Source organism: Colius striatus, chromosome 1 (assembly GCF_028858725.1).
Source record: "Colius striatus isolate bColStr4 chromosome 1, bColStr4.1.hap1, whole genome shotgun sequence".
NCBI classification, from domain to species: domain Eukaryota; kingdom Metazoa; phylum Chordata; class Aves; order Coliiformes; family Coliidae; genus Colius; species Colius striatus.
In genome coordinates this window covers 118,361,750-118,375,539 of record NC_084759.1, presented here as the reverse complement: position 1 = coordinate 118,375,539, position 13,790 = coordinate 118,361,750, and the positions used below count along the sequence as shown (strand labels likewise).

At 47.2% G+C, this 13,790-nt stretch overlaps 2 protein-coding genes across 2 annotated transcripts; one reads left to right on the top strand and one right to left on the bottom strand.

The window, feature by feature from the left end:
• The first annotated feature begins 1,906 nt into the window (after positions 1-1,906).
• On the top strand, positions 1,907-6,827 carry NEPRO (nucleolus and neural progenitor protein). The gene is made up of 9 exons (XM_061988706.1): positions 1,907-1,998; positions 2,189-2,343; positions 3,016-3,092; positions 3,200-3,331; positions 3,671-3,748; positions 4,645-5,006; positions 5,375-5,436; positions 5,706-5,956; positions 6,433-6,827. The coding sequence occupies exons 1-9, from the start codon at positions 1,908-1,910 to the stop codon at positions 6,806-6,808; spliced, it is 1,584 nt and encodes a 527-aa protein (XP_061844690.1). The 5' UTR covers position 1,907; the 3' UTR covers positions 6,809-6,827.
• Positions 6,828-7,733: 906 nt separating this feature from the next.
• TAF13 (TATA-box binding protein associated factor 13) lies at positions 7,734-10,363 on the bottom strand. The gene is made up of 4 exons (XM_061988705.1): positions 10,208-10,363; positions 9,939-10,017; positions 9,328-9,425; positions 7,734-8,420 (listed from the first exon to the last, which is right to left on the bottom strand). The coding sequence occupies exons 1-4, from the start codon at positions 10,232-10,234 to the stop codon at positions 8,250-8,252; spliced, it is 375 nt and encodes a 124-aa protein (XP_061844689.1). The 5' UTR covers positions 10,235-10,363; the 3' UTR covers positions 7,734-8,249.
• Between the last annotated feature and the right edge of the window lie 3,427 nt (positions 10,364-13,790).

Genomic DNA, 13,790 nt, shown 5'->3' with positions numbered 1-13,790 from the left:
AAAGAGTAATTTAACTTCAGGTAGTGAAGGAAGGAGACAGGAAATGATGTCTTATACTCAGGGGAGAAGAACTTTACAGAGGACCACAAAAATTCAGTCCACTTGATGGGCAATTCGTCTGAGAGCACTAATACATGACAACAATCAATTCCATGGTACAGCTGCATCCACCACAGGCCCCAGTCCTGCCTAGCTCTAACACAGCAAATCGCAACAGCTAGAGCTGGGAGCAATGCCTGTGGGAACCAGGCAGGCTGGGTGGGCACTCAGGGTGAAGCCAGTAAGGCCAAAGCTTTGTCAAAATGCAATACAAATCACCACTGGGGTGAAGTAAGTAACTCAGTTGTTGGTTTTTTTTTTTTTTTTTTGCACTTTGGACTCTGCATGTGTGTGATGGGACAGTTATAGAATTCTTTTGGTTGGAAAAGACCTTTAAGATCATCGTGTCCTAGCACTGCCAAGCCCACCACTAAACCATGTCCCTCAGCACCTCATAGAAGCATTCCAGTTGGAAAAGAGCTTTAAGATAATCAAGTCCAACCACTAACCTAACACTACCAAGCCCATCACTAAACTAAACCAAACCAAACCATATCCCTCAGCAGCTCATCTGTGCATCCTTTAAGTATCTCCAGGGATGCTGATTTGGTCGCATGACTTGTGATGGGAGTCCATTGCTGCTGCAGTGCCTGCAACACATCGTGGGGAACTTCGGCCGCTGCTGCTATGTTGGCTCTGAACAGCCTAAACTTTTGAGGCAGCTGCTGAAGAATCGTGAGGTTTAAAAAGTGGGAATAACACCCATTATTTTCCTTCTTTGTGCTCTCACAGAATCACAGATTAAGGGTTGGAAGGGGCCTCGAAAGATCCACCCCCCCTGCCAGAGCAGGGCCACCTAGAGTAGGTCACACAGGAATTCAACTCATCCAAGTGGGTTTTGAATGTCTCCACAGGAGACTCCACAACCCATCTGGACAGCAGTAGGTCAAGAGAGGTTCTCCTCCTCCTCCTCTACTCTGCCCTCGTGAGACCACATCAGGAATATTGTGTCCAGTTCTGGGCCCCTTAGTTCAAGGACAGGGAGCTGCTGGAGACAGTTCAGCACAGGGCCACAGAGATGATGGAGTGGAGCGTCTCCCTTATGATGAAAGGCTGAGGGAGCTGGGGCTCTTCAGCTTGGAGGAGACTGAGGGGTGACCTCATTAATGTTTACAAATACGTAAAGGGTGGGTGTCAGGAGGTTGGAGCCAGGCTGTTCTCAGTGATGTCCAATGACAAGACAAGGGACAATGGGTACAAGCTGGAACATAAGAGGTTCCAGAGAAATATAAGGAAAAAATTCTTCACTGTGAGGGTGATGCAGCACTGGAACAGGCTTTCTCATTCATGACATTTTAGGAACGCAGTGCATCAGGGCCAGGACTTGGAAGAGGAGTCCAGGCCAGATTGCCTTGGCATCACTGGACCATGCAATGTGTGCTCATGGGCCCCACATCCAGCAGCAGCTGGAGGATTCAGGGCTGAGTGGTGTTTCCTGGGCTGCCACATGGCCTTTGCCTTGTCCCAGGCGTCAGCCTGGCCACCGTACTTGGCCGGGCTCCTAAGTCTTTCCCACTGATCGGGGCTGGGCTGTACCCCTAGGCTCGGCCCTGTCCGGTGGGAAGCCCAGAGCTCCCCGCGGGCACATGTGGCTGAGGGAGCCCGGGAACTTCCCTTGCACGTTCCCTGTGCAACACGCTGCCCGCGGTACACGTGAGGGCGCGCCAGGCCCTGAACTCCGCAGCACTCACACGGCCCGTCCCTGCCGCTTGGTTCAGCTCGCGCCCCCCTCTGCGGCCCGCCCATATGGTCCCGCCCGCGCTTGGCCTCCCTCCTGCCCTGCGCTGCACCGCCCGCGTACGGGCAAGATGGCGGCGCCCGGCGAGGCGTGGAACCGGGTGGACGTGCCATGGCCCGCGAGCGGCGCGACCGTGGCGCTGGTGGCGGGACACCCTGCAGGTCCCCGGCACGGGTCGGGGCCGGGCCGGGCCGGGCCGGAGCCTGAGGAGGGCCGGGAGGCGGTTTAGGTGGCTCCGGGTTGGTCAGCGGGTGGTCGGCGGCCGCGGGAAGGCGGGATGGCGGAAGGGGCGCCCGGGGAGGCGGCGGGGTGGCGGCGGGCGCTGAGTTGATGCCCGGTTCCCGCCCGCAGTGAGGTGGCTGCCGCTGCTGCGGCGGCGGTGCGACATCGCCCGCAAGCGGCTGTCGGGGACAGGCCTGGCCGCCGAGGGACGCGTCCTGCGGGCCGTGCTCTACGTGTACCACAGCAGGCTGCTCCGGCACCGCTCCTACCTGGCCCTGCAGCAGGTGAGGAGCAGCCCCGGCCGGGCTGCACAGCCTTTAGGCCCTGAAGGGACTTGGGGGTGACACTGGATGCCAGGAGCATCTCGCAAAAAGCATGTTGGAAGACGTGCTTTTCTTGTCGCCTTTAAGCCTCCTCATAGTTTAGTTCAGCTAGTTTCCTGGCTTTGTGCAGACAGTGTGATTTCTGCTTTCTAGCCCTGTAGAACCGATACTCGGTCTCATACTTATGCTGAGACCTACAGTAGGTATAATTGCACACCTTCCAATATACAAGTAACACATGGATTTCATTCTCAATTATTTGTAATAATGGGGGGGTGATAGTTCGAGACTACTCTTTTAGGCGCTTTCTGTTTTAAGATGAAAAGTGAACTCCTTTCCAGTTTTCATAGAAAGGGATTGTCAATGTCTTCAAATAACTGCTTTGAAATAAATCCAATGCCGATATCCCACTCCAGCCCTTCGCGCAATCCCACATTCACAGTAGCGTGATAAAGGAATCTTTTTTGTCATAGTGCAGATACAGGAACATACCAGCACATTCCATTACACACACTTGTAATTTATGCTGTTAAACTGTTAAGGGGAAGGTGTCACTTAATATAGTCATAGTTCTTGGACAAGAGCACTCCCATTTCTCAGAATACCAGTCAAAGAAGTTTTCTTTCTTTCCAGGTAGAACAATGCTTGAAGCGCCTGTGGAAAATGGACTTGGTGGGCTGCATTGAAACTCTGGCACAACTGATTCCCAAGTAAGTGTCATGATCCCATATGTTTTGCTATCCATGAACTCAGTCTTTGGAGCTAAAGGTGGGGAATGCTAGATCATAACCATCTCCTCATCCTTGTATTGACACAGGAAAAATGCATCCCAAGGCCATGCAGAGTGCTTAGTTCCCAGCCAGCCTATGCTGGAAACAGTGGCTCTGAAAGTATTAGGAGGTTGCAAGCTCATACTACGTCTACTGGACTGCTGCTGTAAAGCTTTTCTGTATCCTTTTTTCACCATGAGAGCATCCTTAGAGTTTACCAGTAGCACATCACGAGGCCAAGACTGCTGTAGGCCCTGTGTTGCTGATGTGTTCAACTGTGCAATTCGTGTGTGCGACTTGGAAATTTCTTTGACAGCCAAACATCTTATTTTCAAGTTATTATGCAGGAACCTCAGGCAGTTGGCTTGCTGCTGTTCTGGCCTTGAGCAACTCAAAGTCTGGTTGTTCTCTCACAAATTATTCAGGTTACTGCCCTGTGAGTTGCCTCTAGTTGATGTGTTCAGCAAGTCTCATTACATGCTGTTTATTTTCTTATCCTTAACTGGTGTAATCTTCAGCTTGTCCATTAAACATCTCTGCTCGGAAGAATTCATACTTCTAAATACTGTGGCTTCAGGGTTCTTGAGCAGGCTATGGTTTGTGTATTCAAAAGTCTGTCTTGTTTGTTGTCTGATGTGCCCGTCAGGGAGAAGGGCTTGTAATTAGGCCTTGCTGCTGAGTGAGCTTTATTAATTTGGGAGGAGGAGGAAGTGAGGTCCCTCCATCCTTTTGGACGCGATTCTAGCACCCGAAGAGTTTTATAGAGAGAGACTTCTTACGTGCTGTTACGGATGGTTTTGTTCTTGGTTCATAGGAAACTTTATGTAGCACTAATAAAAATGACAGTGTTAATGCCAGCCTGTCACAAACGCTAACATCTGATACTCTGCAGCGAGCAGTAAGTCCTGCCTCATGCTGACATGGAAAGCCTGGGGTAAAATTGTTCTATAATACTGGCGAGTTTTCTAAGGAAGTCAGTGTTCTGGTTTCTCTGGGTAAAAGAAAGTAACTGCTGTCTGTAGCTGAAGGAGTAACGGCGTTGTGTAGAAGAACTTGGTACAACGTTCTTTGGGACAAGAAATGTGTCTCTGCAGTAAATGTAGACAAGGTGATCGTACAGCATCAGCACCATTGTCCTGAGTTGGTTTGGGGTGATTTTGGGGGAAGACCTCATGTCAAAAGATTTAGATGTGACTTGAGAACCTGCTGAATCCCAGGTGTGGCACTCAGTAAAGCTCTAGAGGCTGTTGATCAGGGATTTACTAGACAAGTCACACCTACATTCTGATGTTGAACAGTTCCTTAAAGCTCAGACTAATATTAAAGCAAATGTGGTGATGGAGTGTAAGAGAAGTTTGTATTGTGGGGGAATAGGGAAAGGGCAGCTTGGGTCCTTTTCTGCCAGCTGTTTCGCTTGAGCTGAAGGTAGTTGTTCAGTGAGCAGAAGGTTTTGCTAGTGCAGGCTCCATTCCTTTCTGTATTCTCTCTTCAGGATTCAGTACAGGTGCATACTGCAGAGCCTCATGTCCTTGTATAGCGTATTGTCAACATCACTCCGTCTTGTGTCAGAGACCCAACAGATGCCTTATATCAAGGAGTTTACCTTCCCTTCTGATATCAGTAACTTCCTTGGAGTTAATGTTTCTTCTGAGGTGAAGAAGCAAAAGCCTAGAATGCTCACAACAAAAAAACCTACCAGCTGGCTGAAGAAGCTCCTCCCAACAATGCCAGAGACTGTGTCGGAAGCTGGGAAAAAGAGAAACTCTGTGACCTACAGGAGTGCTGTGCAAACCTGTAGCTCTGCATGCCCTGCAGACATTGGAGAGCCAGTTCTGGTGCCCAGAGCCAGCAGAGGTAAAGCCTTTTGCCATGCTGCCACTAGTTCCTGATGTCTCAGAGGCTGTCCATAATGTCTGTCCTGCAGAGCCAAGCACTCTTAATACAGGCAGAGTGCTGTTAAAGTACAAACTCTCCTGTCCTTGGAAGAGGAGAATGCTGCATGTACCTTTGCCTTTATAAAGCTCAGGATAGTGTCAGTATTGAGAGGGGTTTTGGTGGGTTTTTTGTTGGTGTTTTAAATGTGATACAGCCTGGGGAGAAGCAGGTAATGAATGCAGTATACAAGTCTCTCTTCTGGGAGCTCGTCAGGTCAAAGCATTTCACTGTCTGTATGCAAAGACTTAAAACTGCCTTCATAATGGGAACTGTCCTTTCTCTTTTAGGGAAGCACCTGGGGTTTGATGTGAAGAGCTTACTTAGACCATCCAGACTTCTAACAAAAGAGGTTTGTATAGAATCTCTTTGCACTAATTTGTTTTTAACTTCAAAGACTCTGACACTCAAAACATGATATCTGTGATCAAAAACATCCCCTTTCCCTGCCTTGTTTGTGCTGTTTGTATTCTGTAGAACTAGAGTGTTCTTCCACTTTCTCCTTAGGAAATAAGGAATGTTGTCACAGAAAAAAAACCTGCAGTGGTCTGCTCCTCCCAGCAGAGGGGATCAGGCATAGCATGTTTCTGAGAGACCATTTCTGTTATTCTTTTTTTTCAGAGTATAAGCATTGCATCAACACCATTTAAAGCAAAGTCAGCATCAATTTCCTCTCATATAGCAAAATTGCAGCATACTGGATCTCTTGTACAGATGGTCCAAACAGCTACAACATTTGGGGAGCTGTCAGAGGCACTCAGAAAAGCCATTCTGTGGTGCAGAGGCAAGAAATTGAAATCAGAAGCTTATTTCCTGCGTGACAAGTTGTTGAAAAGCAACCGTCTGCACCATGTGGAGGCTCAAGGATGCAGGTAATTTTGTGTGGCTGGGGGGTTGCTGGATCTGACACTTGACATTTTAATACTAAGTATTTTGCCACAGTGTAGAGAAACACAATGGTATAGTCTATTCTTGTTAAACGCAAATGGGATCACTAGTTCAGGTTCCTGGATGCTCAGACGTGAACGTTCTGTTTAGCTTCAGTCATTTGGAAAGGATTTAAAAGGCCAACAAATGCGTAAGTATTTTAGAAGGAGGATGAAAATGCAAATTAAAGCATGTGCATGTTTAATGGTAATGATTATATGATGCAAGAGGTGTTGTCTTTCTTCGGAAAAGACAAAGAAAGTAGCTCGGGCTACTTATTGCACAAGGTGCTCTTTTATCTCCTTAGTATGACAAGGAAAATGGTAGAGAAGGCTAATAACCAAATCTCTCTAAAACCCAAATGAAGTAATACTTTAGCAGCTGATAAAAGTTATGTTTTGTGCACCTTCCTCCCCTTAAGCTTGAAGAAAAAACTTTGCTGTGTCAAAACATCTGTCTGTAAATACCTCCTCTATGGGTCATATTGGCCAAAGCGGTACTGCAGGGAACGGCTCTGTCAGAGGAGAAGAAGGATCTTGAAGAGACCTCCAAAGCCTGCTCGGCAAAACCCACCTGAGCTTTTTGGGGCCTGTGAGAACAGTGTATCACCCATCCTCCCAGCTGACCACGAAGGGCCTCTGAGTTGGGAACGACGTTCCAGTGCTGATACATCCTGTGTCAAACTGAACATGGCAGCGACTCCTAAGCAGCTGCTGCTAGGAAGCCCTGGTTCTCTCTGGAAAGAAGCTGCTGAGAACATGGATATTGATTCTATTTTTGCAACAATGGGTGTCTGACTCTGGACTTGCAAAGAAGAGAAGAGTCAAGTAATTCAATTTTTTTTTTTTAAGTAAAACTCTTAAGAACTCTAATGGTGTCTTGGTAACTCACACTGTGAATTCCTCTAAGCAGCAACTGTTGTGTTACCGTTTTGTAAGCCAGATTTTGGGTATTTTTTATGGAAGAGTGTTCCAAACAATTGCACAGTCTTCATCCTTTTACCTAGCCTTGTTCGGGAACACTGACTTTTGAGTTACCTTTACTCAGTCTCCCATCTCTCTTCCTCAACCACATGTAAATGCTACTGTCAAATCCACAGTTCATGTAATTACTATCCATGGGACTAGGCTGCAGCTGATCACTTACTGCTGCTGAGGACACAGGCCTTGCTGACTCTCCCGAGGAAGCAGTCTTAGACCCTTCCTTCTGTGCCCCTTGTACAGGGGACAGCCTTGACCTGCAGTATGATTGCTATTCAGCATTTGCTACCCTTGTTCTGAATTAAGGAATTCACTGAACCTCCAGTGTCAGCTGCTCCAGAACCAGGGAAAAGTACAGCTGTGGCCTGCAACAGTAAACTGAACTCGTGAACATGTTTCTCACCATTCTAAAATGTGTTAATGTAAGTGCAATTTCTGCTTGTTTGGCAGTATAAGGCACAGCTACTACAATGTGTATTAATAATGTTAGAACAAGCAATGGAGTTAGTTGCAAGCAAGATCAGGATCACCACAAAACAAGAAAAAGGATGTCACCAAATGAAGAACAGGAATCTGCTTTATTTTAGGGCAGATTCAGGGGTAAGGGTAAGAGGGGTAAGGAAAGGCTTTAAGTGCACATAAATCTGGCCCAAGTTAACTTCCATGGCCTAGACTTAATAGTGGTAGAAAACAAAAGAGCTGGGGCCAAGGGGCAGAAGTAAAAAATTACCTCCGTAGCCAATTCAGTGCTAAAACCCCTTTATTATACACCTCATTTAAAATGATCAATGTACTTTTTGTTACAAGGAGTGGGCACAAACTTGGTATGTTATATTTAAAGAGCATGTACAGAGCAGAGAGCAGAACTTCTATAGTAATGTGGGCTTGAAGACTGTCCAGTTAACCAAGATCCAATTTCTAGGTTTTCTGCTACAGGAAGGCCCAGTGATAACTGAAATAGTTGTAGAGAATCACTCATCAGGAGCCTTCTGGATATCTGATTCAACAGAGTCCTACTTCAAACAGAGTTCCTGCCATTACAGGAATCTTTAGACTCATAGAATGACATAGAAATCTTAACTATACCACAAGCAGATAACATTGAGCTGCTCACATACTTCTCAGAAAAGGCTGGGAGGGAGGGCAGACATCCCAGCGGAAGCCTCCATCCTGACTACCTCCCAGCAATATACAGGATGTTCCTTCCTTCTGGGCAGCAGGTGCCCAAGTAATGTCCCAGTACAGGTTGCACACACAATCACGATCCATAGTTGGCTTCATCAAAGGCCTTTCTGGCTCGTTTCAGTTCTTCATTCATAGTCAGGAGGTCTTTAACTCTGGCAAACTTACGGGGATCCTTGCGTATTAGAAACACAATGTCCTCAACCTGTACACGACCCTGCCGCCCAATTGACATGGCCTTGTGTGTCTGGTAGAGGAAAAAGAGGGAAGTCAGCAAGGTTCCTTTGCCCCTTAGGTTTTTTTTAAGTTGTCAATTCCACTTCATTCCTGTCATTTTGTAATCAAAAAGTAAGCAACTGCAGGATGTGGGCACCATCATCCTCACCATGAGAGAACTTCCCAGTAAACTGTGGATTTACTATTGCTCTGCTGTCCCCAGCTGCCTATCCCTTAGACCCTGCCCCTACCACTACATACACAAAACAGTAACAGCATGAAAACTAAAGCCAGGTGACATGTAGGACACCCAGACTGGAGTGTGCTTGAAGACAAACAACATGAGGCAGAACTTGGAAGCAATGTGAATAACTGTACCACAGGATAGTTTAGGGCATTTTGATGAGGGAAGGCAAAGCCAATCTTTCAGAAGAAAGGGGATCCACAAACAGTAGTAATACTTTAAAAAAAAACAACAAAACAACAAAGCTTTCAAACAGCATCCAAATATCTGGAAGAATAATGCCTTCAGGCCCCTGAAGCTTCCATTTCTTTTGTAGTGCAAAGTTACGTTCTCATCTATGTGAGGGCACTAGGAAAACACAAAAAGTCAATAGACTATCAAAGCTGAGCCTTGGCTTTTGTCAGCTGTATGTATAGTGATGACACAGTGAACCCCCAAATCAGATGTTTGTTTCCCCCCCTTGGTACTTAATCTGTTACTTAAGGACTTCAGACACTGTTTTAAACTCACAGGGAGCAAGATGCATGAATTTTGCTTTAATATTAGAAGACCAAAGTCTAAGTTTAGCTCTTTTCCTGATAGCATCAGAGGTGTGTGCCTGGGTTAAGGCAATATTTGAGTTGGGTGTATTAATCTTCAGAAGACTAAAGTCTCAGTGAAGATATTTTGACCATGCTGTCTAAAGACAACTTACCATTTCTGTGATAAACTCTATTACCAGGTCCTCAAGAATGTCCACTGATTCTGTGTAAGGGTTCTGGTCATCCCCAAATCCATACATCATGCATCTTACTGCAGAAAGAAACACTCAGCATGAGGCTTCTTTCATCCATTCAGCACTGTTTGCAGCATGCATCTAGTGAGGGCTCAGCCTACACATTCATGCAGCACGGTGGCACTCCTGCCTGTTGGGCAGGACAATTATTGTGCAAACATACAAGAAATCAGCAGGGAGACAGAAGCCAACAAAAATCTTCTGCTGTATATAGAGAAATGCACATCTGCTGACAGACTAAACATGCATTTAGCCAACCAAATACCGAACCTGACTGCCTGACGGTGTGACTGACTTGTCACGGGTTCAGAGGACGCACTGGCAATATTTTTGGGGGGCTCTACACAACAGCTTTGTGATCTTTCAGTCAAAGCCGAAAAACTGAATTTTGGAACTCCATTTCTGCCTCCTCGGAGTTTCAGCCGCGTTAGGGGCATGATTCTATGGCATCATCCTTAAAAGCTACAGGGAGCCCTGCAGCGAGCGACCCGGCAGCGCTGGGCAGGGCTTCCTGGCCAGTCTCGACTCACGTTCTTTGGAGAACAGCCTCTTCCTCCTGCCCTGCCCGCCGTCCAGGCCCCCGCCGGCTTCTTCTGCGTCTTCTTCAAACTAGACGGGCAGAGGGGAGAAGTCGCCGTCAGCGCGGGGCAGCGGGGGAACCCCATCCCGCTACCCTCCCGCCCCGACTCAGGGGGACGCGTGGGCCGCCGGCTGCCCCACCGCCGCACACGGGAGCTGCCCCGGCCGCAGGTGCGCTGTGGGCCGGAGCGTCCCGCCCAGCTTTCCCGGCCTCACTCACCGGCACGTCCTCCTCCTCGTCAGCCATGGCCTCCAGAGCCCAGCCGGCACTTCCGCGCGGGGCGCGAGAGCTTCCGCTCCCTCAGCACCGCCCCCCACACAGCGGCCGCCGGCTTTGTGGTGCGGGGCAGGGGGCGGCGCGTCCTGTTCCGCTCTGCCCAGCTGCCTGTCGCTGCGGTTACGGCGGATTCTCGGAATCCGCTCTTCGCCTCACTAGGCCAGCTGCCCGGCCCGGCGCTCCCGCACAGAGCAGCAGCGGCGGGGCCGGAGAAGGCCGCGGCTCGCCGCGTTACCGCTCGCCCTCCCTTGGGTGCCGTCGCCGCGGGGCGAGGCCGGCTGTGCTGGGTCGCTCTGAGGGGACGGCTGCTCCGCCGGCGAGCGGACTCTGCGGCCTCAGCCGGCCCGCGGGGTGGTGCTGTCCTTGTTAGCGCGGCCGAGCATCTAGAAATCCTCCCTGCCTTAGCTCCTCGCTGTTAGGGGCCAAACACAGTTCAGAATGGCTTCCCCATAGCCAAAGAACAAGGACAATGTAATACCTCTTTTCCAGTCTGTGTAATGACTTTAGTTAGCATCACAGAATCATAGAATGGTAGGGGTTGGAAGCGACCTCTAGAGATCATCCAGTCCAACCGCCCTGCTAAAGCAGGTCCACATAGATAGGTTGCACAGGAATGCTTCCAGATGGGGTTTGAAAACCTCCAGAGGAGACTCCACACCCTCCCTGGGCAGCCTGTGCCAGGGCTCCCTCACCCACAGAAAAGCAGCTTTTCCTCATGTTCAAGGGAAAGTTTGTGTATTCCAGCTTGTGTCCATCACTCCTTTGTCCTGTCACTGAACACTACAGAAAAAAGTGTCATCCCATCCTCTTAACATTCACCCTTGTCTGTTGAAGAAGTCCCCCCTTAGCCTTCTCCAGGCCAAAAAGCCCCAGGTCTCACAGCCTTTCCTCATAAAAAAGATGTTCCAGCCCCTGATCATCTTTGTAGCATCTACACTTCTATTTTTTTTTGTTTCATTTAGAATAAGTTTCTTGCTGTTAGCCTGTAGGTCCAAAATGTCAGAGGAGGGGCTCACAAAAGAAAGAGACAGAGGTCTTAAGTACTGTACTTTCCAGCTAGCCTATAAAAGTGGCTATGCCCTATGCCATTTAACTTGTAGTTGTGCTTAACAGCCTGCCTGCAGCTGCAAGATCTGTCTTGCTTTGTAATTTAAGATCTAAGGCTTGGACAACATTTATCCTCATTAGCTTGGACGCTTGTGTTTTTTAATGTCTTAAAGAAAACTTAATATTAAAATGCTTTCTACTGTAAAAAACATGTTTCTTGTGATTTTATTGCATTATTTTAAAGTTGCTTATTGCACTCGATATTTTCAGTGAATTTCTTAGATGTACTCCTTTAGAATGATAGGTTTAGAACAAACTTTTCATAATTATGCCTTGGCAGCCACTGAGGAGGGAATAAAAGGAATATTTTTCTGCTAGAATGGCTTTTAAAAATTGTCCAAATGTTGTAACTACCGTGGCCACCTGGACTCTGGCTGCTCTGGTCCAAAGCTGTCAGCAGTAATTCATTGTTTCTCCAGTAGGAGGCTCCGGTTTCCAGTGTAATAAATACCTTGCTAGGTTAAGTTTGAACCAAGGTTTCTATCGAAGAAGCTCAAGAGGAAGAAGGAAAAACTGCAGCTTAGGTGCCGACACTGGGGAAACAAACTTGTGTAGGTAAGGTAACGATGCTCACTTTACTTTTCATGGGTAGTGTTTTTAGATACAACTGGCTGTGAACATCTGATGGGAATAAAAGTAAGTTGCAGGACTGGCTAAAGCATAGTGGAAAGGGTAGGTTCTTTATATAGAGGGCTGTAGAGGTAAGTCTAACTATCATTTAATTATGATTTAATAAAACCTTTTGGTTAATCCCACAATGAGGGCTTCTCAATAACTCACTTCCAACAGCCCATCAATTTATTATCTTTATTTTGGGATGTATCAGGTTGTCCTTCCTTAGTTCTGTTTCTTTCCTCTCGTGTCCTGTGCACACTGTGGGACAAAACCACTAACTATTCCTCCCTCCTTTGCCTCTTCTATAAATGTGTTCTGGTCTCACCCTGTTGCCAAAACACTTAAGCAGGAGAGTGATGCAAGCAGCTGTATGTGTCCCTGGCTTTCTCTGCTTGCACAGAAACAGCTACACTTTCTCTGCAAAGAACAGTCTTGTGTTATAGCTGGGAAAAGTAGGTACTAAATCGCATTGTTGAGTAGGATTACCAGTGATACACCACTGGAAACATGAGCTGCTGCTAAAATTTCTTTTTCCTCTCTTGCCAGGAACTTAAACAGTTGAGGTAGCAGCATCTTGCTTCTCATGGGCAGCCACCCCGCTTCACGCAGAACAAACTGTCTGTATTCAACACTTGGCGTGTTCTGTTTGGCATCCAAAATTTATTTCATACCATACCGGACAGATCCTGCTGCAATACATCCTAGTTCTCATCAGATTCTGAAAACAATGCTGAGCCCAAGGAGCAAGACTTTAGGCAAGAGTTAAATGCAGCAATACTGAAAAAACCTTGAAAGTGACAGAAAACCAGAGCTCTTTCTGCCTTACTGTGTGTTGCCTCTCTGTGTAAATCCCTCAAAAGGGCTAAATAAAATGTCTACCTGCTCATCATGTCCTGCCCCACGTTATAACCCAAGAAAACTGTTTAGATTACTTAATTCATAGAATTACTGCTGTAGTGTCTGGTCAAAGTGCCTACTAAAATGTATTTTATGCCATAGTGACTTTAGGAGACTGTTGCAAAAATATTGGCTTTGTACTGCCAGGGTTATGGTCACAGACGAGGCTAGACACAGTAGAGGACAAATAGAGAAAGTACTGCAGGAAGATCAGAGATGCACAGGGTAAAACCTCTTCTGTAGAGGCCTATACTCATCCTTTCTGGAACTGACAGGTGCAGAAGAGGCAAAGCTTTACACAAGGTAATGCTGGGTGCCAGCAGTGTGGTGCATACACTGCAAACAAGCTATAAGACATCAAAAATATTTAAAGCTGAAATGATGTCTGCTACTTCAGTATGCTGCCAGGCCCACCATCCATCAGTGAATAGGGGAAAAGGAATGGAGAGCTTTTGTGTACCTGGCCTGGGAAACTGCAGTTCCTCACTCTGCCACACAGCATGCTGCTTTACTTGGCCAGAGCCATCAGATGCCTGTTCATCAAAAGCGTGTTCCCACAAAGGCACTTGAATGTAAGTTTTAATGTTTAAGTGAAGGAGAAGACTTGATTTTATTTACTGCCTTACCTGTCACAGGGCACTGATTCTTCAGTGTAACAGACTGTGGTGTTTCCTCCTGAGATGGCTGAGGAAAATGAGCTATTCCAGTACCTGAAGCACTTGCGAATGAAGATCTTTTGACCAACACAGCAGAAAACTGAGATGTGTCCAGAGGTAAAGCTGGTTCTTCAGGGTAAGACTATACCTACCTGTTGCTAGTACTGCTGTAAGAAAAACTATGACCTAGCTCCATGTGACTTCCACTAAGAGCACCACAAGGCAGCTGTACACAAACACAAGGATGGTGA